This window comes from Brachionichthys hirsutus, chromosome 20 (genome assembly GCF_040956055.1).
Source record: "Brachionichthys hirsutus isolate HB-005 chromosome 20, CSIRO-AGI_Bhir_v1, whole genome shotgun sequence".
Classification (NCBI taxonomy): domain Eukaryota; kingdom Metazoa; phylum Chordata; class Actinopteri; order Lophiiformes; family Brachionichthyidae; genus Brachionichthys; species Brachionichthys hirsutus.
In genome coordinates, this window is record NC_090916.1 from 506564 (window position 1) to 529554 (window position 22991).

A 22991-nucleotide genomic window follows, 5' to 3' on the forward strand; every position below is an offset into this window, starting at 1 on the left:
CTGTCTTCATCGGTGCGAGTAGAGGGTGCAGGAGACGCACTGCAGCAACAAGACATTTTTATTACTGAAAGATTCCACGGATGATTTGATACCTAAAAAAAAGGAGGATCTGAACTTTCAATTGCTTTTCTCGGAAAGTGCTTTTGGAACATTTCCTGGTGCACATTATGGAGCTACGGAGACAGAAGCGGTCGCTGGACGGTCCGGGAGAACGGAAACGTCATCTGCAGTCCTGCTAGTGATCACATTACGCTGCTGTTAGCTGGTAAACAACAACAAACAGCATGTGTGTGTGTGGGGGGGGGCGGGGGGGGTGTGTGTGTTCCACCGAAGCTTCTTCTCTACTCACTCGATGGACATCCTGGCTACAGAGTCCAGGGAAGCGTAGCCGGCTGCTGCGAAGCTGTCCCTGTAGCGCTCCATCTTGATGGCGTCCAGCCACTCCCCCACCGAACACAAAGCGCTGAAGTCTGGCGTGCTCTGGTCCAACAGCGGACTAATCGGTCTGCAAGGTAAAGAAGAAAGGTTCTGCTGAGGAGCACAATCAAGCGGGAGACCCGGCGAGAAGAAGCCTCGCTGATTGGAGGAATCGGTCAATAAGAAATGCAGCAAGTCAGCGTCCTACAGCCGGAACATGCTTCTGTCACTATATTCTACAATCTGAAGGCGTTCCGCTCAGCCTCCACGCAGTAAAGTGAGCTTTAACCACTGGGAGCCTCCGACTCTCAGCCTCGCCTCAGGAAAGCAGGATCTGGCTGCACTCAGAATTCACCTGACAAATGGCCGGAGTTCCCACTGCACTTGAAAGTAGCAGGAACTCATTACCGAGATTGATTTAAAGGCCTCGCTATTAAGCAGGAAACCATGGAGGCTGCTTTGGGGTATCGATCCTCGGGGGGGGTCCTCTCATCTGTGAACTACAGAGGCTAAATCATCTGGAGGACACTTTCAAGCATCCACTAACGCGCCTAAAGACCGGTTCAAACTCCTTATGCATGAAGACGGACCTTCTGGGGACTCGTCTGCTCACCTTGTGCACGTTCCCACTGGCGTTTTCAACGTGTTCGGGTTGCGGATCATCTTATCAAGGATGCCAACGATCTGATCAAACTTAGGACGTTCGGCTCTGTCTTTTTGCCAGCAGTCCAGCATCAGCTGATGCAGGCCTGGGGGGCAGTCCATCGGGGCGGGGAGACGGTAGCCCTCCTCTATCGCCTTTATGACCTGGACATTGCAAAACAAACGGAGTGATCAGTGACAGCTAGCCTTTTGGCGCTTATTGATCATCCAGTGCTCGCTAAACCAAAAATTACAACTCAAGTTAAGTGATGGTAGAATAACATTTGAGCTTTGAGTAGTACTTGATAGAACATCCATGTATCCGTCCATCCATGCATTCATCCATCCTTCCATCCCTCCATCCATCCATCCATGCATTCATCCATTCTTCCATCCCTCCATCCATCCATGCATTCATCCCTCCATCCATCCATCCATTCATCCATCCATCCATCCATGCATTCATCCATCCTTCCATCCATCCATGCATTCATCCATCCTTCCATCCCTCCATCCATCCATCCATCCATCCATGCTCTTGTAGATGAGATGATCGTCTCGTCTACAGCTGCTATTCCACTCTGCAGGTAACAGGTGTTGCTGGAGCCTCTCCCAGCTTGCTGTAGGCGAGAGGCGGGGTACACCTCGGACGCGTCGCCAGCGCATCACGGGGCCACACAGAGACAGACAACCATCCACGCACAGACCGACACCTACGGACAATGTTTGAAGTAACCAATTCACCACCTAAATGTCATGTTGTTTTGAGGTGGGAGAAAACCGGGGAACCCGGAGCAAACCTACAAACTCTGCACAGTTAGGGTTCGAACCTGGTATCTTCTTGCTGTGAGGTGACAGCACTACCTGCTACGCCACCATGCCACCATTGATAGAACATGTTTCGTGTACATTTTTCATTCACTACCTGGAAATGTTTTTCTTTGACTGTAGAAGTGTTAAAATACGTTTGTGTTAGAAGTGCAGGATGAAGGAACTTCTGAATGTTCAGTAAAGGTCTGAAAATGTGTTTGGAAGTAACATGCAGATGAGAGAGAACTGGAAGGGTAAGCACAAACAAACAAGCAAACAATAGATAAAGAGAAGAATTAAACAACCCCTCCCGTTTATCCTGTTCATTCAGTCCATTTACCTGAATGTGACCATAAATGGTTCATTAAAATAAATCCTGGAACAGGATCATGTAAAAGTGAAAGGTCTTTAGAGATACATAAAGCAACCCATACTTCTCTTTGAATACTACCAAAAAAGGCCTTTTTTCATAAGAGCTGACTGTCACGGCATCTTGGTTTGGTGAGAATCGAAGAAGACGAAGACGATGACGGAGACAAAGAAGAAGACGAAGAAGAAGGTTTGCAATTCATCCAACTACAATCTAGTCGTATCTCTTAAACTGACCCTGAACAGGATTGTCGTGCTTCTCCTGCAGGTCTCTGTGATCGCCTCCCCCCCCCCCCCCGGCCTTCGCTTGCTGTCTGAGCTACAGTTCAGCAGCTATTTAGGAGATGCGCTCACGTGACACTCGTCCCCATCTCTCTGTCGATAACCACTAAGGCTGAACCGGCTAACGCTTCTGGCCACAGATATGTCGCATCGTCTGCTTCACCCTTCAGGCCAAGTTGGTTCCACAAGATTAACTTCCCACTTTTAACTGATTCTAACAAAGGAATGGACTTTCTGCTCAGCCTTTAAACACATCCCATTGTCGCTTCACATCGTGCTTTCCCCATCCCCCCTCCCTCACTGTGTGGATAAGGAGACGTGTGCATTTCGAGTATGTTGCTCAGCTCTCCCTGTCAGGACGGCTCAGACAAGGGGAGACGGCGTCAGGAAGCTGAAACTGTTTGGGTAAAATCCAAATCATGTTCCTCCTCCATCCCCGGAGGATGTTTGCTGACGTATTGACAAAGCACAGCAATTTCTGACATTGATGCGTGTCAAGAGGCGGAGTGTCAAAGCATCGCATCGGCCACTTCGAGGCCCAGCCGTCTAGTTTAGCATTTCCACCATCTGATTGTTCAATCAGCAAGTCTGTGCTTCGGAGCCCTGCAGAATCTTAATCATGTTTAGGCCTGGCGCTGTGGGTGCTAAACACCGGGTGATATATATATATATATTTATACTCAGAGAACTGTGGATAAATGGGTTCTTTTGAGGAGAAAGACTGTGGCAAAAGTCAGCTCCCGCAATTTCCCTGATGGCGCGGCGTACTGCCTCCGTCTACCTTATACAAGCTTCCGCTCTGTCGCTTCTGGCTTATTCCTGTGAGTTATTTACAGCAACTAGTGGAAAGACCTCATCTTCAACATTCTTGCATTCCTCCTCAGGTTTTCTGAAATGTATTTACAGAGGTCGCAGGAGCTTATGCCCTAATTTCACTGGAGAATAGATTCGGTGCTTAGCAAGAAAACCCGAGTAGAGTGATACTGTTTAAACTAAAGACATAAATTAATACACTGATGCAGTAAAGAGTATTCACACCAGAAGGGTTTTCACTTTACCCTACGAGGTAATTCCCCATCTCGAGTGTGAAAGGTGAAAAACAAATAGAAAGGTGAACAGAATGGAATCAGCAGGACAGACTTTTAGACGCGAGCATGAGACCAGCTCTGACATGGAGCTAATAGCCACTCCCTGCTTACTAAATGCCCACAAACGTTAGACTCCACCCAACCTTCACACGTGGTGTCTATGGAACACGCACAGACGCTCGATTAGAGCTTGACGACATGGTTAGGATGTCAGCCAGCTGGCTCTCCTTGTTGTATTTTCTCCAAGGAAGCCTTGAGTTGTGTAGTTGTGTAGTGATGTGTTGTGTAAAGCTGGTGCAGTGCCCTCCAAACTCAGATTTTATGTCTTAGCATCCTTGAGTTTTGTGTTTGAAACTAAAACACAAGTTGCTGACTGTGTAATTGGTTCAACGCTATTGCTCAAATGGCCCATATTAGCATAAGTCATTATAAACATTTAAATACATTTGAAATTGAATTAAAGGTGCACTGCATGACAAGCCTTTTCCAAATTAAGATTAGCTCAAGTATCAAAACTATGTTTCCCATTTTATCCTCCTTAAAATGGCTTCAAATGCAACGATGATCACACAAACTAAACCGGTAGAGGGTTACCGTTCCTATAAAAAGAAAAACGGAATTACGTCATTGACTGAAAATCTTTCCATTCTCACAAATCATTCCCACATTGTAACGGTAGTTACACCTGTAAGATGGCGGCAGATGCTGCTAGTTAGTGGTAACCAGTGACTCAACCACCTACGTACACCTGTAAGATGGCGGCAGATGCTGCTAGTTAGTGGTAACCATTGACTCAACCACTAACATGCACCTGGGTCGGTTTGAACTCGGTGTCTAACAGGAAGACTGCAGGCGTCTCACTGCGTTCACTTTTTGTAGTCACTATTTATTCGTCAGCACTAAATAATTTATGGTTTAGGACCAGTTTGAAATGAAATACTGGACATAACAGCCCATAATAACTTCCCAGAGCATGAAGGTAAGAGAGCAACAATGGCTGTAGGCCAACCGACCCCTCAGAGATCCAGAAACACCCATGCAGATTGTGTTTCTACTCGGTTCGTCGGCAGAACGACGAGTAGGTGACGTCATGACTTTATACCAGGCGGTAACTCACATCTTGATTCGACATGTCCCAGTACGGCCGTTCCCCGTAGGACATGACCTCCCACATGACGACGCCGTAACTCCACACGTCACTTGCAGAGGTGAATTTACGGTACTGTATGGCTTCGGGAGCGGTCCATCGGACGGGGATCTTTCCACCCTGTTCAGTGAAATGCAGTAAAAGGATCACGTTCAATACATCCCGCATCTTCTAAAAGACAATTAGACAGCAATTAGTTATACATTTACATCGAGGGTCAAAACACACACAAGGACAAACTTCACAATACTGGTTCATAAACTATGAACTGTTGACTTTGGTAACACTATTTAAATTATTACATGTATTGATGCCACATAGATTGTGCAGCATGTTTGTGTAACAGCTGTTGCTGTAATGATAAACTAATCTTTCACACTGGAGACCAAAGAGTTGTGTTTTTTTCTTAAACTGTATCTTTTTATTTAATTTATAACCTTTATTAATGTACTTGTCATAGTCTCCTGTGTGATCTGCTTCTCTGACACTGTTTTTTCCATGTCTCGCAGTGTGGGCGTGGCCACGGGAGAGTTGGCTGTACACCTGGAGACACACCTGCTGGTCATTTGCCAATTAGAAATGTTTGCTTAGATTGTGTTCAGTCAATTGGCTTCTCCCAGAGAGTATAAGAACCCACCCACAGCTTTGATCACAGCTTGGCTCTGGTTCTCACAAATGGTATTGACATTGATCGATTAATTGTATTTCCACTGAACCCTTTTGTATCGGACCACAAATTCATCACTTTTAAATTTGTATTATTGGACTACGTTCCATCAAACAGAACTTCATTGACTAGATGTCTGTCTGATGGTGATATTGCTAAATTCAAAGAAGTAATCCCATCAGCATTAAACTCTTAACATTACTGAGGAGTCGTGTGGTAACTTTAGCCCCTCCCACATAGATCATCTTGTAGGTGGTGCTGGGGACTTGATGCGCTTGACTCCATTGTCCCCTTAAGAATTGAAAGAACTAAAACCAAAAAGGAACGCTCTGTGGTTCAATTCTGAAATTAGATTGTTAAAGCAAACAGCCAGAAGACTGGAGAGAAGGTGGAGCTCAACTAAATTGGAGGAGTCTTGTTTAATCTGGAAAAACAGCCTCAAAATGTACAGGATGACGCTCCGCAAGGCAAGAGCAGCATATTACTCATCTCTAATAGAAGAGAACAAATCTAATCCAAGGTTTCTCTCTGACACCGTAGCTAGGCTAACACAAAGCTAGAGCAGCATATTACTCATCTCTAATAGAAGAGAACAAATCTAATCCGAGGTTTCTCTCTGACACCGTAGCTAGGCTAACACAAAGCTAGAGCAGCATATTACTCATCTCTAATAGAAGAGAACAAATCTAATCCGAGGTTTCTCTCTGACACCGTAGCTAGGCTAACTCAAAGCTCCAGCTCTGTTGACCCTTCTGCTCCAACAGGTCTCAGTAGTGAAGATTTCATGAACTTCTTCAGTACCAAAACCGAATCTATTAGGGACGTCATTCATCAGCGTCTGCCTTCGTGTGGCATTGACCCCTCCATGGGGAATGGAAGTAGAGATACGACTGTTACTCTTGATAGTTTCACCCCCATTGACTTGCAGCAACTAAGTGTGGCTATTGTCTCAACAACACTGGATCCTGATGTCTCGGCTAACTATTGGCCAATTTCAAACCTTCCATTCCTGTCAAAGCTTTTAGAGAAAGCAGTTTCCAGTCAGCTGTGTGAATTCTTGCAGGACAATCAGTTATTTGAGGTTTTCCAGTCGGGTTTCAGAGCTCATCATAGCACAGAGACAGCATTAGTTAAAGTCACCAATGACCTTTAATAGCGTCTGATATGGACTTGTCTGAGTGCTTATTTTATTACATATCAGTGCAGCCTTTGATACAATAGATCATCCGATTCTGTTACAGAGGCTGGAACGATCAGTTGGTGTTAGAGGATCTGCATTGAACTGGTTTAGATCATATTTAGCTTGATCATTAGGACCCGTGATAGTACTGACTTAATAAATCATGAAAATAATTAGCTCATCCAAGACAAAGTTAAATATTATGTTCAAAACTACAAAATTATTCAATTCACAATCTGAGCAGCAATCCGATCTGAGCAGTAAGACCCTGTAAATGATTTATCTGAAGAAATACGATAATTGGTTGAAAAGAAAAGAGACTGTGATTAATTTACAGAAATAACTAAAAATTAAAACAGGATTTACTTTGAACCACTTTACTGCGCAAAGAGAAAGGTTCTGACATTCAGCAGTCGGAACGAGAAGATAAATATAGAATGGAGAATTAAACAAGGCCCTTGATCAAATGGTACTATGTACCAGACCATAAACTAACATGAGCATGCATATTAATGTCCGGATGATATCAACCAAACAGAGTCCTCAGCCTGGCAATCTGAACGTTGTTCTTATTAACTCTTTCAGTGCCATTAACGTCTAAAGACGTTTTTATAACCCAAACATTCACTGCCAACCCTGACATTAAAATCTGCCTCTCTTCACTCTGGAATGGAAAATGGTGAGAGAAGAGACTTTCATCTTTCAATATTCTGTGGGGCTTGGAAAATCAGGCAAATTGAGCGAAAGCATATAGCTGAGCTGAAAATGGCTGGCACTCCATGAGTTAATGGTTTCTAAGTTTCTAACAACTTTGAACCCTTCAGAGGTCAGAAAGCTGCACGAATATAAGTATCTGCAGAACAGCAGCAGCTCAGACGACCTGGTCCTGTGCCCAGACTTCTGCTGCTCTGCTTTCACGCGCTGGCTGTGATTTGATTCGAGCGTTCAGGCGCGGCTTTGTGCAGAGACAGCGAAGGGTTTAATTGACTCACGGTTGTCGTGTAGACCGCCTCTGGATCGTCATCGATCACCCTTGACAAGCCGAAGTCAGACACTTTACACACGAGATTGCTGTTGACGAGGATGTTCCGCGCCGCCAGATCCCGATGCACGTATCCCATGTCGGAGAGGTATCGCATTCCTGCCGCGATGCCCCGCAGCATCCCCACCAACTGGATGACTGTGAACTGCCCGTCGTGTTTCTGCACGGCACAGAGAAGCAGGCAGGTCAGCCGCCGTCACCGACCACGGGGGAAGTGGAGGACGGCCGTTAGGACGTTTATGTGATGCACGGATTCTGCTGTCTGGGCCGCATCCCAGCCGACACAAAGACGAAGGCGATGCTCACCCTGAGGAAAGAATCTAATGAGCCATTCTCCATGTACTCGATTACAATCATCACCGGTTTTCCTGGAAAGAAAGGGAGAAGACAAATAAGAAAAAGAGGACGAGAAATCAATACCTGCATTTTTTTCTTTTTTCTTTTTTACATTAAGCTTCACAGCTATGCTGAAACTGCTCACAATCTTTTTTTAGCCGCCGTTTGAATGGCTTTTAATTAAAAGTAACCATCTGTTCCTTTTATTACAGCATCTAAATGAGAAAATGTTAAACAGGCAGTGTGGCTGATTTCATCAGCGATAACGTCACTCTAACCAGAGCGCCTTCACCTCCCACAGCGAAACGCACGCCGGTGAAACTCAGAACAGGATTACTCAGCCGCCTCCCGGTGGTATTACCTCTCGTCACGACGCCCTCCAGATGAACGACATTCGGATGGTCGAACTGCCCCATGATGCTGGCCTCACACAGGAAGTCCCGCCTCTGCTTCTCCGTGTAGCCCACTTTCAACGTCTTGATAGCGGCAGACACATCCCGCTTCCCTGGCAGCTTGAGCCGGCCGCTGCACACCTCCCCGAACTCTCCTGTTGGAGGTGAAACCGTTCACGAGTGAGGGGTAAAAATGAAAACCAAGCACTTCACAATGACACATTTATTAGTGTGTGTTGAGACACAGCAGCCGTGCAGTGGAGCGTGGCGTCGTCATCCTCAGGGGAGAGTAACCTCGGCCTAGAATAAGACATGATTCAGATGCATGCAGACTGTCACTGACCGCATCTGTAAAACGCTCGTGGAAACTACCCCCACCCCCCCACTCCCTGTCTTTGCTACTCCACCATCAATACACAATGCATGGAGCTGTGTCCCCATTCAAGGTGTAAATATGCGGCTGTCAGAGTGATGTATGAGAGCACAGGAACAGCTGGACGGCCTCACCTGCTCCAATGACCCGCTCGATTTTAATACAAGACGCATCCAGCTCCTTGGCAAATTGGTGGACAGCCCTGTTCGGGTCCTCGTAGGTTTCAGGGTCAATGTAGGTTTTGGTGCCTGGAAATTTAACTGTAGAAATGTAAGAGGATTACTGCTATGGTTAAATATGCACGCGCTTTACAGGCTAACGATCTTCAAAGGTCCGAGCAACACAAATGGTTGCAAAAATGGCAAAAAAATTCAGCACGATTTACATCTGAGCAGATTTCAATAGTCATTTCTGTATGTAGTTCAAATATATTCAAATATGTATATAAGTGTTCCCAGATCACAGCAATCCCCACAACAGATTCAGAAATTACGATTTCACTTTTAATTTATTCATTCATCTTCTTTGAGATGAGACGATCGTCACCGGCTGAAATACCGGTCACAAGTCACGCTGGAGCCTATCTTGGGGCTACACCCTGGACGAGTCACCAGCTCAATACAGGGCCAACATGTCAATTGATTATTTAAAAAAAATCATAAGTGGTGATCTAAAGCGGCTGAAGATGAGACGATGACGATCTAAAGAAGATGAATGTATGAATGTGGACAACGAGGCCGGCGCTCGGTCATGGATTCTAATAATCCTGTCGGGAGGTTTCGGGTCTCCGTGAATACGATGTTGTAAGGAAAAAGGGGCCATTCGTTCTTTCGCTGGACTGCGGTCTTGGTAATTCACTTGGGACTCATTTATGTAATAAGCAAAGCTCATGAATATACATAAAGTGTGAGTCGGAGCAAAACAAGAAAAACATGGCGGTTAGCAGTGGCCAGAGACGCGGCGCGGGGCTAACGTCTCACACAGTGCTGCGAATTAACGGCGAGCTGTAATATCATGCACTATTAAGTGAACAGCGCACTGGTGGGGCTGATTACACGCTGGATTCTACATTCCTTTGATAACGATATAACCTGTCAGCTTTAAAACGGAACGACTTTGTGCAGCCGCTGCAGGGGGCTGAGCAGCGCTCCTGCAGCTGGGGAGGCTCTTCCTCTCTGGTTCCGGACCAGTACCGCGGCGGGCACGCAGCGACGCCACTGCGGGTCACTGTGGGCGGCCGGCCGAGATTTCCCCCATGATTGTTTCGTCCATCTGAGGTGTCAGCGGCTCTGATAGGGGAGCAGATATCGGCACGTCCTCGCGGCTCCGTGGAACACAAACCGGCTCCACGTGTTGAATTCACGCGCTCGCTCGCTTCTGGTCATTTGATACCGCGTGGCGAATCGTTCCATTGAGCCCGGCGCTGTGCTGGTTTGTGTTTTCCATCACCGGGTGGGACTTGAGAACCGCTGAGGTGGATCTGGCCAGTGCTTAACGGCAGCCGACCGGAACCAAGCCGCTCTGCCTCTGATTCGGTGATGGACTTTGTGACACGGTCGAGCCTTTGTTTCAGAATCAGCGGTTTGCCTGCAGCTCGGATCGTCTCGGCTCCACTCGGGGAATCTGTCTGTGGCCGTGTCTCATTATGGGAGGGTGTCAGTGGCAAAACCGAAAGAAGATGCTCGACACCACCTGACAAACCAGGAACTTACTCTCCAAAACCGTTACCGATGGCCTTCCTCATGGGCCGGCCTCGGCCCCCTCCCAGACAGCTGTCACTTTCATGCATCCACTCAGTGAGTCGAGCCAATCGGCAGCAGATGCTGGGCTGATTGTTCCCAGCTTTGACACAAAGCTAATGAACTGGGATCAAACAGCCATGCCTGTGGGGGCTAATGGCAGCCTTCCCGCTCTGCGTGCGCCGATTGAGGCGTCTGTGAGCACAGAAACACGACATGTGTGCATTTGGACTGATGAATGCAGGCACTCACACTGGAAGTAGAGCTCCTCGTCTCCCTCCTGATCGGCTTTGCTGTACCCACAGTGCCTGCAGGGGGGGGGGGGGGGAGAATCAGCTGATCGTGCGGATGAAATACAAGCCCTAAATTACAAGAATTGTTATTGTGCTAAATAATGCCATGCGTGACAAATGTCCCGAGGAACCCAGCTGAGCCGCATGTAGCCTTGCACAGCGGATACTCTGCCACATGCAACGCTACTGTGTCACATGAAAGAACAACCCGAGCAAGTGATTGGTCGTCAAATCAAAAAAAAGAGAAAGATGTGATGTGGAAAGGAAGCATCAGCCAGAAGTGATGAGCACGAGCCGCCCCGTGTGACACCCTGCATGCATGCACATCCTGGCGTTTGTATTTCCTCATAGGATAACGATGAAAGGAAGAGTTTCCATATCACCTGGGATTATAATCGAGTTTCTGCACGGGCAGCATCGCGTGGCGGTTTTGGCCTATATCAAACTTCCAGCACCGAATCATCAACAGAGACGCCCGTGAAGCAGGAAGTTGTAGCGCCTCCTGCCACGTTGTTCCCTATTTTCTGAGCGATCCATGAGCTCTCTGTGAAAGTCTTGGGCCATTCTGATGGTGCAAACGAGAAGCGTTGCAACACCATTGATTTAGAACTGCACTTGAATCCAGGCAGTTTGTATTGTGATGAATCTGCACCAGTAGAAGTTGTGAAAAACAAACTCATATGATGTAAATGTAGCGCTAAGTGGGGGCTGTCGAGCCATTCCCTCCCTCAGTCTGATGATGATGATTTCTACCCGGGGGGGGGGGGGTACCTCCCAGGACCTTCGACTGGGATTGTGGGATTGATGACACCGCTTGTATTTCAATAGGAAGTCACGCCGATTAGATTTTGTTTTGATTATGTTTTTTTAACACAAAACTTTCAATTCAAGTATCGAAAGTGACTTCTAAATAAATCCATGAAAAACAAGAGGCTACAATAAAAACACAGCGCAGTACAGGACATTACTAAAACAGTAATTGATTATTAGTCCAGATATAACTAGAAAGACAATCAGAGCTTGCAGACTCCGCCTCCAAAAGATGATTGGATCTCGTGAGACAGTAAACAGGGCTTCCGGATCAGAGGGGCCAAACCTGCTCTAGCTTGCTGCTCCAGAACGTACTACAAGACTCCTTCTGGACTCTTTTTCCCATCATGCCATTCGTTTCCCTCCCTCTTAAAGTGACAGTTTACAGCACAGGCACAATTCCAGATGTAAACATAATTCTAGAATCTGGATCCAGATCCGGATCAACGGCATTCTCGGGGAGGACCGAGCCACGGACAGAACCTTGCTTGTGTAAAAATTTCAAGTCGATTGGGTTACTAGTTTTTGAGTTATGCGCTCGGACAAACAAACAAACAGACAAACAGACAAACAGACAGACAAACGCACCCAATTGCAACACCCTCGCCTCCCCTTCGGCGAGGGTAAAAATCATCCCTAACCTTAACCCCCATGTGGGTGAAAAAATGAGGCATGCCAGGGAGCGGAGATAATGACAATGAGCAGGGTGCTTAAAACCAAAATACTAAACTGTGCCACCCTTCATGCCGCCCGCGGGATCTCACACAGGGGAATGGCGAGCCAAAGCCCCCTCGCTCGGGGGCTACTTGTCTCATAACGGCTCGACAAAAATAGCTTGGAAATATTGTTGGGGCTGGGAGGGAAGAGACGAAGCATCACAAGCCATTAGCACAGCATGCTGCGAGAGGATGGGTGCACGTGCGTGTGTGTGTGAGTGTGTGTGCTGGCGACGACTCGACACACGTGGAGGCTCTGTGAGTGGCAGAAAGGCGAATTGACAAGCGCAGACTCACAGGAGCGGAGAGTCAATGGTGCCCGCGAGGGCGTACCTTCTCCCGATGATGAAGCCGAACACCATGAACACCAGGATGATGGTCCCGGCCACGGCCACCACCGCGATGATGATGACGGGGTTCTGCTCGCTGGAGACGATCGCGGCTGATGAGAGGGACACACAAACACAGGCGGACAGGCATTCAGAAAGCGTCTAGGACTGCAATCTGTGGGACATAGCTGAGTCCCCCCCCCCCCCATCCTCTGCATCCCTGCGAGAGTGGAGGAAGGACACTTCTATTTTTGAGCCGTCCTTATACACACGGCTCCACTGTTTCAGAAAGTGGGCTTAATAGTCCCAGGTGGCGCCGGCGCCGGCCTTCATCTCAGACAAAGACGCATCCAGGTTGGATTGTTTCCCGTTCCGAGCTTCCACCCTGACAAACTGCCGATGGCTTCCAAGAACGGCTTGCAGGATAGAGCTGATGCCCGTGAGCGGTTAAATCCATGCATTTTAAATCAAGTGCTCTTTATAAATGAAAAAGGGTGACGCCGTGCATCTCGTCTGAGGCGGAGGGGGTCGAACAATGTGCCGATTATTCAGATCAATCAAGCTTTCGAATCTCGCCGAGTGTCTATTTTGGAAGAATGAGGAATGGTCATTCGTCACGTTGCAGGTTCGTCTCCAGAGACTCACAAAAGATGCAGCTTGTTCACCAGGGCTCGTTGTGCTGCAAGTTGAACATGCAAAGCTTTTTTTTTATTAGCTACAGAACTAGCTTAGATGTTGTCTACTGCATCAGGTCTTTATGCTAAGCTAGCGATGATGCACAGGCGTGTTGATTCTTACACTCCTCAGCTGATTCTAATTTCACTAAGGTTTATCCCCAGACCGCTGACAGTTTAAAGACATAATCATCCATTTATAAGGCGACTGTTAATTCCTTCACTGACGGTGGTTGTTGCGCTGAATCATGTGACCAATCAGTGTGAAGAAGGAATCTTTACTCTGAGCTGACTTCTATGAACTGCAATGGCTCTCATTGACATGCAATCACATGTAAGACTTGTCTTTATCACAAATGCACCGCCTGCAGGCGTGTGAAACGACGTGTCGCTCTGCTCACGGATCACAAGCTCCTGAATCGTACCCCGTCCCACCAACAGCCGCATGGTTCCCACCTTCTACTCAATCGCTATATGGAAGCTGACACTTGAAATACGCTTTCATCTTTACTTTCATATTGCACCTGGTATATTATTACCACAGTATTTCATTAAGGGAGCCTCGATGGGGAGCTGCCGCATCGGTCGGTGCAGTAGGTGCCGTTTAGGGAGGCCTGAGATTTAGAGTAGCAAACTGTTTGACAGAATTTATTCCCTGACCTCACATTTAAAATGCATTTTAATGTTAGACATTATGATCCATAACCCCCCCCCCCCCCACACACACACACACACACGCCAAAGCTCAGAGTCACACACTGTGATACTCGGGGCGCAGCTAATGCAACCGATTAGATTGAAATGATTTTATCCTCATGATGCTGCGCGAGCTTGTCCTTGTGCTTAGTGATTTTTCCCATGACGTGCTGTCAGCATAAAGTCAAAGCAATTTCTGTTTGTTTTGCTTGAATGCGAATCATTTCCCTGGGCTGTTACTATTATTACGGGAGCTGCAAACATTAGCAGGTTGTGCATGCGTTTGGAGCTGCGAGCTCGCGGCCCGACACCGTGTGCCGATGCCAGCTGGTGTTTGCGGTCGGCATCCTGCGCGCCATCGGTGGAGAGCGCACGGTGGAGAGCGCACGGTGGCTGCCGGCTTCCCATTCAGGAGGTGAAGCGGTCGCGCATGACCAGAAGGTCCAGCGCAGCGGTTAACACGGATCTACTAGTGCATCCACCTCATCGGCACTTCAGCTGTGGCCTGCACGAACCCACACCCCTCCTGGGGTCATTTCACATTTATTTTTAGTATGGCTCCCGATAATGTGTGTGTGTATGTGTGTGTGTGTGCGTAGGTGTGTGTGTGTATGACGGTGGCATTAGCAGACTGTTTATCCGTCCCACCTGTCGCCTCCTCCATGGTGGTGATCTCCAGCCTGGGGCCGTAGGTCCCGAACCCGGCCTCCGTGAAGGCCCTGATCTGGAAAACGTAGGCCGTGCTGGGCTTCAGGTTGCTCACCGTGGCTGACGTGGACTTGGACCGCACCGTGGAGTAGATCCGATCTTTCTGATCCTGCATGAGGAACAAAAAATAGCTTCATCAAAACAATGTCATTTCGCCATTTAAAGTTAAAGAAAGAAACCAACTGGCGAGTGAAAGTATGGCTTAGAAAACACTGCAGATGTACTTCAGCGGCTGCAATGACCTGCCCTTTGGAAACAGAAGGGATGTGACGTTTCATGCAGGATAATACACGCTGCGGCGGCTCCAGATAAAACCATTCTAATTCGTGCTTTTTATGTGCACAATAAACATGAGGTCTGTGGCAGCAAAGCGTTAACTCAGACAGGCCTATGTTATATATCTTCACAGTATTAATGATGTCAGGACAGCAAAACGGTCTTTAATGTAAATACTGCCTTTTGATTCATTCATTTATTTTGCTTGCAACTTCCTGCATGGATATTTCACATTAAAAGTCTTCAAGTAGTTGACCGTGCAAAACCCCAGACATTTAAGCTCACATATAACTTGTAATTTTCAGGGCGGGTATAAACTGCATGCAATTAATTAGCCAAGGAAATCAATAAAAGCTGCACAGCAGACCTGATGCTTTTACTGTGAAAACCTGCGTGACATTGAAAGCACCTATATGTAGTTTATTTATTTTACACTTAAATATCTATTGCAGTGGAATTTTTTACAAATTGTTCGGCGGTTAATAATGGAAGGATATCAGGAGTGAAGAAGATTCTCATCTCTTCTCATCTCAGACATTCATGAGGTGAGGGACAGGCGGACGTTTCAAAGAGGATGCAGCTGCAGCTGAAGCTATTTTCCATTGCGAGTGTAAAACATGACCGCTAACTTTAGCCTTTGTTGCTATTTGATGACCGCTGGAGCAGATTTCTGAACCGTTTGGCCGCCGTTGTAGACGACATAAACACCCGGACGCTCCCCCCATCGTCCTCATGGAATCCATTGGGATGCGCAGGCTTGTGCACTTTGCTGCTGATCTGTAAATGTTTTCCTTGGCAAACACCCAAATGGAATGCCAGGGTCTGTTAGGAGTCTAGTTGTTGTTTCCAATTTCGCACTTTCACCGCTGGGCACACGCCAGCAGCAGCAAACCACGACGTGGGAGGCACGACGGAGGAGGCTGACGTGGTGTCTGCAGGAGGCTGACGGAGGAGGCACGCCGGAGGCACGCTAAATGGAGCCTGCCTTCGGTTGGCTCCATTAAGCGCCGTGGCAGAGCGCTGATCTGTTCAGACTTGCAACACAAAGAGGCAGTCGGTGTGGTCGGGGACAGGAGATAACGGTAACAGATTGGGGGGGGGGGGGGGGGGGGGACTGCAGCCTGATTAAAATCTTATGATCATCTCATTTATTACTGCAATTACGAGACAAAGGTACTTGCAGAATCTTGTGAATTCCACTCACGGCAGCATGCAGGTAGAATCCGGAATGAATACACAGCAAAAGTGAACGTGATGGGAGTGATGGAGGGGAGGGGCTGTCAAGAAGACACGAGGACACAACGCCACCGCAGACTCACTTTCTCGTAGTACTTGATTTCGTATTCCGTGATGACGCCGTTGGGCTGCTGGGGCTCCTGCCAGGAGAGCTGGATGCTGCGCTGCTGGACCTTCTCCTTGATCACCTCGCTGACCTGGGACGGAGCTGTTTAGAGAAGACAGCGTCAATCGGGGGGGAGCCCTCGTTGCACCGCGCGCATGGAGCCCACGCCGAATCAGCATCCACTGACACTCAGCAGCCCTCGCCAGACGACAAGTATTCAGCGGGGATGCGTCTAAGTGTTTACGCCGCATGATCGAAATTTCAATTAGCGTGCGAACGGTGGAGCGCCGCGGAAACGTGCGACATGTAAATGACAACTCGGCGAAATGAATTCCCATGTTTCCAGCTGAGCAGACCGGAGGCCTGTCAGGAGGGGGCGTGGCACCTGCAACCTCCTCACGCTCGTCTCATCCACGCCGCTGGACCGCTTCTCATTTTAAACGCGGTCAGATTCAAACAGTGCGCACAAAACACTTCCATTTGTACTTGTCAGTGCCCGAAGGTAAATAATGGTGGCAGGCTGAGCAACCTTTAAGAGAGCTTAAGCCTGCATCTGGGCCATGTAATGCTCTTCATTATTTAGCGTAATGCTGCTGCTGTCGCTACGCCGTCTACATATTTTAGTACTGCTCTAGTACAAAGTCGAGGGACGCTGAGCGCTGCAGGGATTTACCTTCTAGCTGCTAGCACGGTACAGTCAAAGGAAGGTCATGCAGGACTGCTCGCCTCAACTGCAACTGAAACCCAGTTTAAGATGACGGAGCTCCATGTGTGCCGAATGTCAATGCATCCATCTGATGTCCCGGCGCTAAAAGCTGCAGCAGCTGCACAGGTATCTGTGGCTGAGCAGGAGACACGCAGAGCTGCAGCTGAGATCATCGGCCTGGACTAAAGGACGAGGGCACCGAACCTCGAACCTTCACTGGAAGAGGCTAAAATGATGCAGCGATCAAATTCAACCCACCAACCAACCCCAGAAATAATACATAGCATCATATCGTTTATCAGTCCATCAATGCTATCGGCTCACCATTAGTACTTAACAACAAGTGCAACTAGGTAACCGTCATTCTCATGATGATGTGTTCTCCTGTAATGGGAAAGGTTAATTAATGCACATGCTTATTTCATTCTGGATGTAAAACCTCCCAGAAAAACAGCCTGGTGTCCTTTCAGACCTTACTAGCCGATACACAAAGAAGAAATGAGATGATAATGACTTGTACGATTAACTATCGTTTTATCTTTAGACGCTCTACGTGGAATAAAGCAGGATAATCAACCAGCGTGTGCAGTCAGAATAAAATGGCTCCTTTATTTATTGCAGCTGGCTCTGTGCTCTGTGCTCCTTCTCCTGCTACCGTTTCTGTTTCCTTTACATTAAATGCAATCAGTGAGGTCTTTGTAATTACCATTATTTGCACAGCAGTGGCAGACTGAACCACGCATGAGAAGAAACGAGGACAAGCTTTTATTGCATCTATAACTCGCCAAAAGAGATGATGCTTCCAGAAATGATGTTCTCTGCCAAGATGCAGCCTAAACAGCCCTAAACGCCCCAGTGAAACGGCGATGGCTCAAAAACACATGTCTTAACATGTCGAAGCAAGCTGGGCTCCCAGGTAAAGGCCGCTTGTCAGACGCTGAGCTCTGAATGCTTCTCTTTCTCGGATCAGGGCGGCGCTTTCAGGTGAAATGCAAGCCGGCGGAAGGTGAAGCCGCACTAAGGAAATGGGAAGTCTGAAATGCCGCTGCGATGATATGCAGACTTAGCCGACTGTCTCCAGTTGAGCTCCACTCACGATGAACAGAACAGGCTTGCACTTGTCTTTGGAGATGCTTTTTCTTACCCTCCAACATGCAACAGCTCTGCACAAGTCTCCACCCAGACTCGGATATCTGAGAGTTTACACTGACCCAGCAGAGACAAGTCTTCGCCTGGATTAGAAGGACCTGCTGCCATGCTCATTGACCCAGTGGGCGTGGACTTCTGCAGCTTGAAAACAGCCTGACCCCGGATTGGTTTAAAATGACCTGCCACTAATGACTCCCCCTGGATTAAACCCTCATTAGGCCTCATCGGCATTCCTGACAGAAATGCTCATGACAGCTGACGCCCAAGAACCCGCTGCTGTGACATGTCCTCTCATAATCCATCCAAAACAGGGGGACAATGTGTCCTTTCTCAGAGCAGTCGGCCGGTCGAAGGGACGATGGAGTTTTCCCTCCGGAGTCACAACAAGCAGTTAGAGCGGCTTAACGTCCCCTGATCCGGCAGCCCGCTCCGCCTCCATCCCGAGACTGGCCCCGCCTCACATTTATCGACACTAAGCGATGCTTCTGTCCTGGATGTGCACAGAAGGAAGAAGTTCAAAACTAAAAGTAAATAATTTCTATATCGACACCGCAAGAACTAGGAATTGACAAATGCTGTCAACCCAAGACTAAGTCGCTCCCAGTACGAGAGGAACCTTGAAGGAAGCCCTGTGATTCGCCGAATTCATCAATGTAATTGCTGTTGCAGGTCACACAGGACAGATGTTGCTATGGTGACCAGCAGCTCCATTATTTCATCATATACGCCACGGAGACAAAGCTGTCCAAAAGACGACCGTCCGCCAGGGCCTTCGTGTGGAGACGGGTTTCATTGGCCAGCTGAGAGACTTCGATGCTGTTTTAAGAATGAAGTACAAAACCAAATGCTTCATCCAAGCTTTACCTGTGAAATGATCTTTGCTTTTAGCTCCGCCCCTTCCCATCTTAGTCTAAAGTTACTGCTTCCTACTGGACACCTGGCCTTTCTTCCTCTGCCTGTCACATTTCTCCCCTACAAATAATTTTTTTTTCACAATGTGCATCTTTCCTTTTTGCGATTCCAATTGAAAAAAGAAGAGTGAGTCAAATTTCGAAGAACCACGTTCTTGTCAGAGACACTTGCTGTCCAAGCGGCGGCAGCGCTGCAGAGCTGCAGAGCTGCAGAGCCAGCGTTCAGCCTGAGGAGCTGCTTTCCCACACAGCTTCCTCGCCTTCCACTGTGTGGCACCGGCGCCGTCACCAGATCTGCCCCATTCACCCGGCCGGGCTGCTCCCCCCACCTCCACCACTTACCCTGCCACGGGTGACAGAGCACCAGGTCTGAGTTCCTACAGAGATCAGTGAGATCAGTCAACATGAGCTCAACAGAGATGAACCCACAAGGTGAATTTTCAGAATTGATTGTTCAAGGCTGTGAATGTAGATCACACACACACACACACACACACACAGACACACAGACACGGTATCAGGCAGAAGACACACATTCTGTCTCTGTCAGACCGGTGGGGCCTCGTAAGGCATAAAATTGGAAAATTGTTATGCCAGTCTGAAAGCATGGAAAAGCATTTGTGCTTTCATTTTGCAATATTAGAAACGGTGTTAGTGACCCCAAACACCTTCTCCTGTAAAGCTAAGATCCAGAAGCCAGTTGCCGCCGTGATGTGAATTTTAATGTGTTCTGAATATATTAGGCTTTTAATATCCTCTTCTTTCATTCAGCAGGCTGATTTCAACTCGAAGGCGAAACGTGTGTCTCTCTCTGTCTCCATGCTGCCTTATGGACTGTAGCAGAGCTACTACTGCACTTTCAGCGTGTCCTGTGAGGGGTCACCACAGCAACCCAGCGTTCTCCACTTCACCCTGTCCTTTGCATCGTCCTCCCCAACACCAGCCACTCTCATGTCCTCCCTCACTACGTCCATGTCTCTTCTCCTGGGTCGTCCTCTAGTCCTGTTCCCTGGCAGTTCCATCCTCAGCATCGTTCTACCGATATAGTCCCTGTCTCTCCTCTGGACATGTCCAAACCATCAAAGTCTGGTCTCTCTGACCTCGTCTCCAAAACGTCTAACCTTCACTGTCCCTCTTATTGTCTCATTTCTAATCCTGTCCAACCTGATCACTCCCAGGGAGAACCTCAGCATCTTCATCTCCTCCACGTCTAGCTCCGCCTCCTCAGAGACACTGTCTCTAAGCCGTCCATCATGGCTGTCCTCACCACTGTCTCTCAGCCGTCCATCATGGCTGTCCTCACCACTGTCTCTCAGCCGTCCATCATGGCTGTCCTCACCACTGTCTCTCAGCCGTCCATCATGGCTGTCCTCACCACCGTCTCTGAGCCGTCCATCATGGCTGTCCTCACCACTGTCTTGTAGACCTGTCCCTTCGTCCTATCACAGAGCACACCTGATACTTTCCTCCCCCCGTTCCAGCCTGCCTGCACACGATTCTTCACCTCCTTTCCACATTCTCTCCATCACTCTGCTCTGTTGACCCGAGGTACCTGAAGTCCTCTCCCTTCTTTACGTCTATTCCTTGTAGCTTCACTGTCCCCCCTGAGACCTTCTCATGTACACACATGTACTCTGTTTCACTCCTGCTCACCTTCATTCCTCTCTTTTCTAGAGCAGACCTCCACTTCTCTAGATTCTCCTCTACCTGCAGATCACAATGTCATCTGCAAACATCATATTCAGAGGAGCTTCCTGTCTCACCTCATCCGTTCTGTCCATCAACAAACAAAAAGGGGCTCAGAGCTGATCCCTGGTGCATCCCACCTCTACACTAAACCCCCCTGTTACTCCTACTGCACACTTTACTGCTGTCCTAAATGTCCTGAACTACTCTGACATACTTCTGCCACTCCAGACTTCCTCATGCAGTACTACAGTACCTCATGCAGTACCACAGTTCCTCTCTGGGCACCCTGTCATAGTCTTTCTCTGGATCTACAAAGACACGATGCAGCTCCTTCTGACCGTCCCTGTACTTCTCCATTGCTAGCCTCAACACAAACATTGTCTCTGTGGTACTCTTCCTCGGTATAAAGCCATACTGCTGCTCAAATACTTACTTCTGTCCTAAGTCTAGCCTCAAACATCTTTTCCTATAACTTCATCGTATGACTCGTGAGCTTTATCCCCCAATAGTTTCCACATCGCTGTATGTTTATGTATATGTATATTAACATATTTGAAATGCTTCTTTCCCAGCATTTCTGTTCTCCAATGTTAGATGTGAATGACACATTAAACACACTCTATGGACTGATTCCAAATATTTACAGTTCAAGGAAGTCTGAAGCAACAAAAGCCCGGCAGGAGATTGTTTCCGAGCTGTGTTGATGCAAACAAGATGTGACATTGTCAAGCTTACTTCAACTTAAGAGGGTAGAAAGTGTTGGCTGTGAAATCTTTCCTTGTTGGGAGAAACCGAAGTTTGCAGAAGGGTCTCTGCATATTACCCTAAAATTACTGTTGTTAAGAACTAAAATAATTCTGCTTTAGGGAATAAGAAGTTAGAGAGAGTACATTTTCCTAAGGTCTTGCACCTCATCTGAATTTTAGGACACACAGGAGATAGATTTTAAAAACAGTTGTCAGAATAGGGCAGCAGTGGTGAGTTGACATTGAAGCGTGTAGAATGCTCCAAAATTCTGGATCCAAAAATGCAAACATTCAAATTGCTTCGTTGGACTGTCCTAGTTTATAGATTCGCCATCAGAGTACCTGCTGAAAACTGTAGCCTCTTTACCTGATCGAAGGCTGTGATGGTGACATGATCAGGGGTTATTATGTCAGATAACAGAGCCAACAGAGCCAAGGAAGACTGATGAATTGGCTTTTATGTCTAACATTTGTGGAATGGCCCTTTAAGGTCAAGCTTGGTTAACTTTTACTGAATTAAATATCGCTTCAGCTGGAGACGTCACCCAGGCTCAGAGATTGTTCTCATGAAGTCTAAATTGTTCATGGGTCACTGGAGCCCCCCGATGCTTCCATACCAGCACTTTGTACCCGCCTGACTCACTGTTAAACTACTGCCTCCGTGTGATCCCCTCTCAGTGGCTACATTTGTCTCTCGCTGCATGAAGGATGCAAATTGCATTTCAAGACATTGAAATCTTTTCAGCAAATTTCATTCAACCCCAGCTGGTTTTTCTCAGCTGGGATGCCTGCATATGTTTGCACTTGGTTGTGTGGGTGTTTGATTGCCTGTGTTAGCCCAGTAGAGAGGGTGTGTGGGTGGATTCTATCTGCCCCCAGCTATTCTCCACCTGTCTGTGGAGCTGGCCCGAAGCCCATTCTTTTTCTGAAACTAGCCCTGAAGCCCATTCTTTTGAAATGCTCCTCTTAAGACAGGATGCTTGACAGTATTTGTACTGTAATACATTCTACTGTGTGACTGTACCTGTACTCTACCATTCTATCTAATAAATATACAGTTTGCTGTGGGCGAGAGGCAGGCTACATCCCGGGTGTGTCGCCAGCGCATTGTGGGGCCACACAGAGGCAGAAAAGCACTCGCACTTGCGGGTTATTTTTAGAACGTAACCCCCGTGATAAATGAGGGACCACTGTACTTGGTGCTTCATCCGCTATTTAGGATGACACATATTAGAGCACGAATGAAGGCATGGCCCCGCCTTCTTTCTGGTGGTGAGACTTGGAAATATCTTTTTCCAGTCTGAGCATGTAAAAATGTGAAAACCAATAAGCAAGTCTCTGCTAACAGAATCCCTCTGCTTTGCCTGGCAGGGATAATCTCATTCAGACTAGAAGGCTCACACTGAATTCTGCAGCATGCTGGGACTCATGTGACCACGTAAAGTTAAGCCGCAGGGCTTAA

General features: G+C 47.6%; 1 protein-coding gene across 2 annotated transcripts in view; it reads right to left on the reverse strand.

The window, feature by feature from the left end:
- Positions 1–22991, reverse strand: part of epha7 (eph receptor A7) — a 62318-nt gene that overhangs the window by 191 nt on the left and 39136 nt on the right. The window contains exons 6-16 of one of the 2 annotated variants that reach the window (XM_068753478.1): positions 16306–16430; positions 14651–14819; positions 12637–12745; positions 10737–10792; positions 8880–9005; positions 8342–8527; positions 7951–8012; positions 7595–7804; positions 4726–4875; positions 1031–1224; positions 350–505 (exon numbers count right to left, since the gene is read on the reverse strand). In XM_068753478.1, the coding sequence (XP_068609579.1) occupies positions 350–505; positions 1031–1224; positions 4726–4875; positions 7595–7804; positions 7951–8012; positions 8342–8527; positions 8880–9005; positions 10737–10792; positions 12637–12745; positions 14651–14819; positions 16306–16430 (1543 nt within the window). Of the gene's footprint in view, positions 1–349; positions 506–1030; positions 1225–4725; positions 4876–7594; positions 7805–7950; positions 8013–8341; positions 8528–8879; positions 9006–10736; positions 10793–12636; positions 12760–14649; positions 14820–16305; positions 16431–22991 lie in introns of both variants that reach the window. The other variant, XM_068753479.1, reaches the window with a different exon arrangement.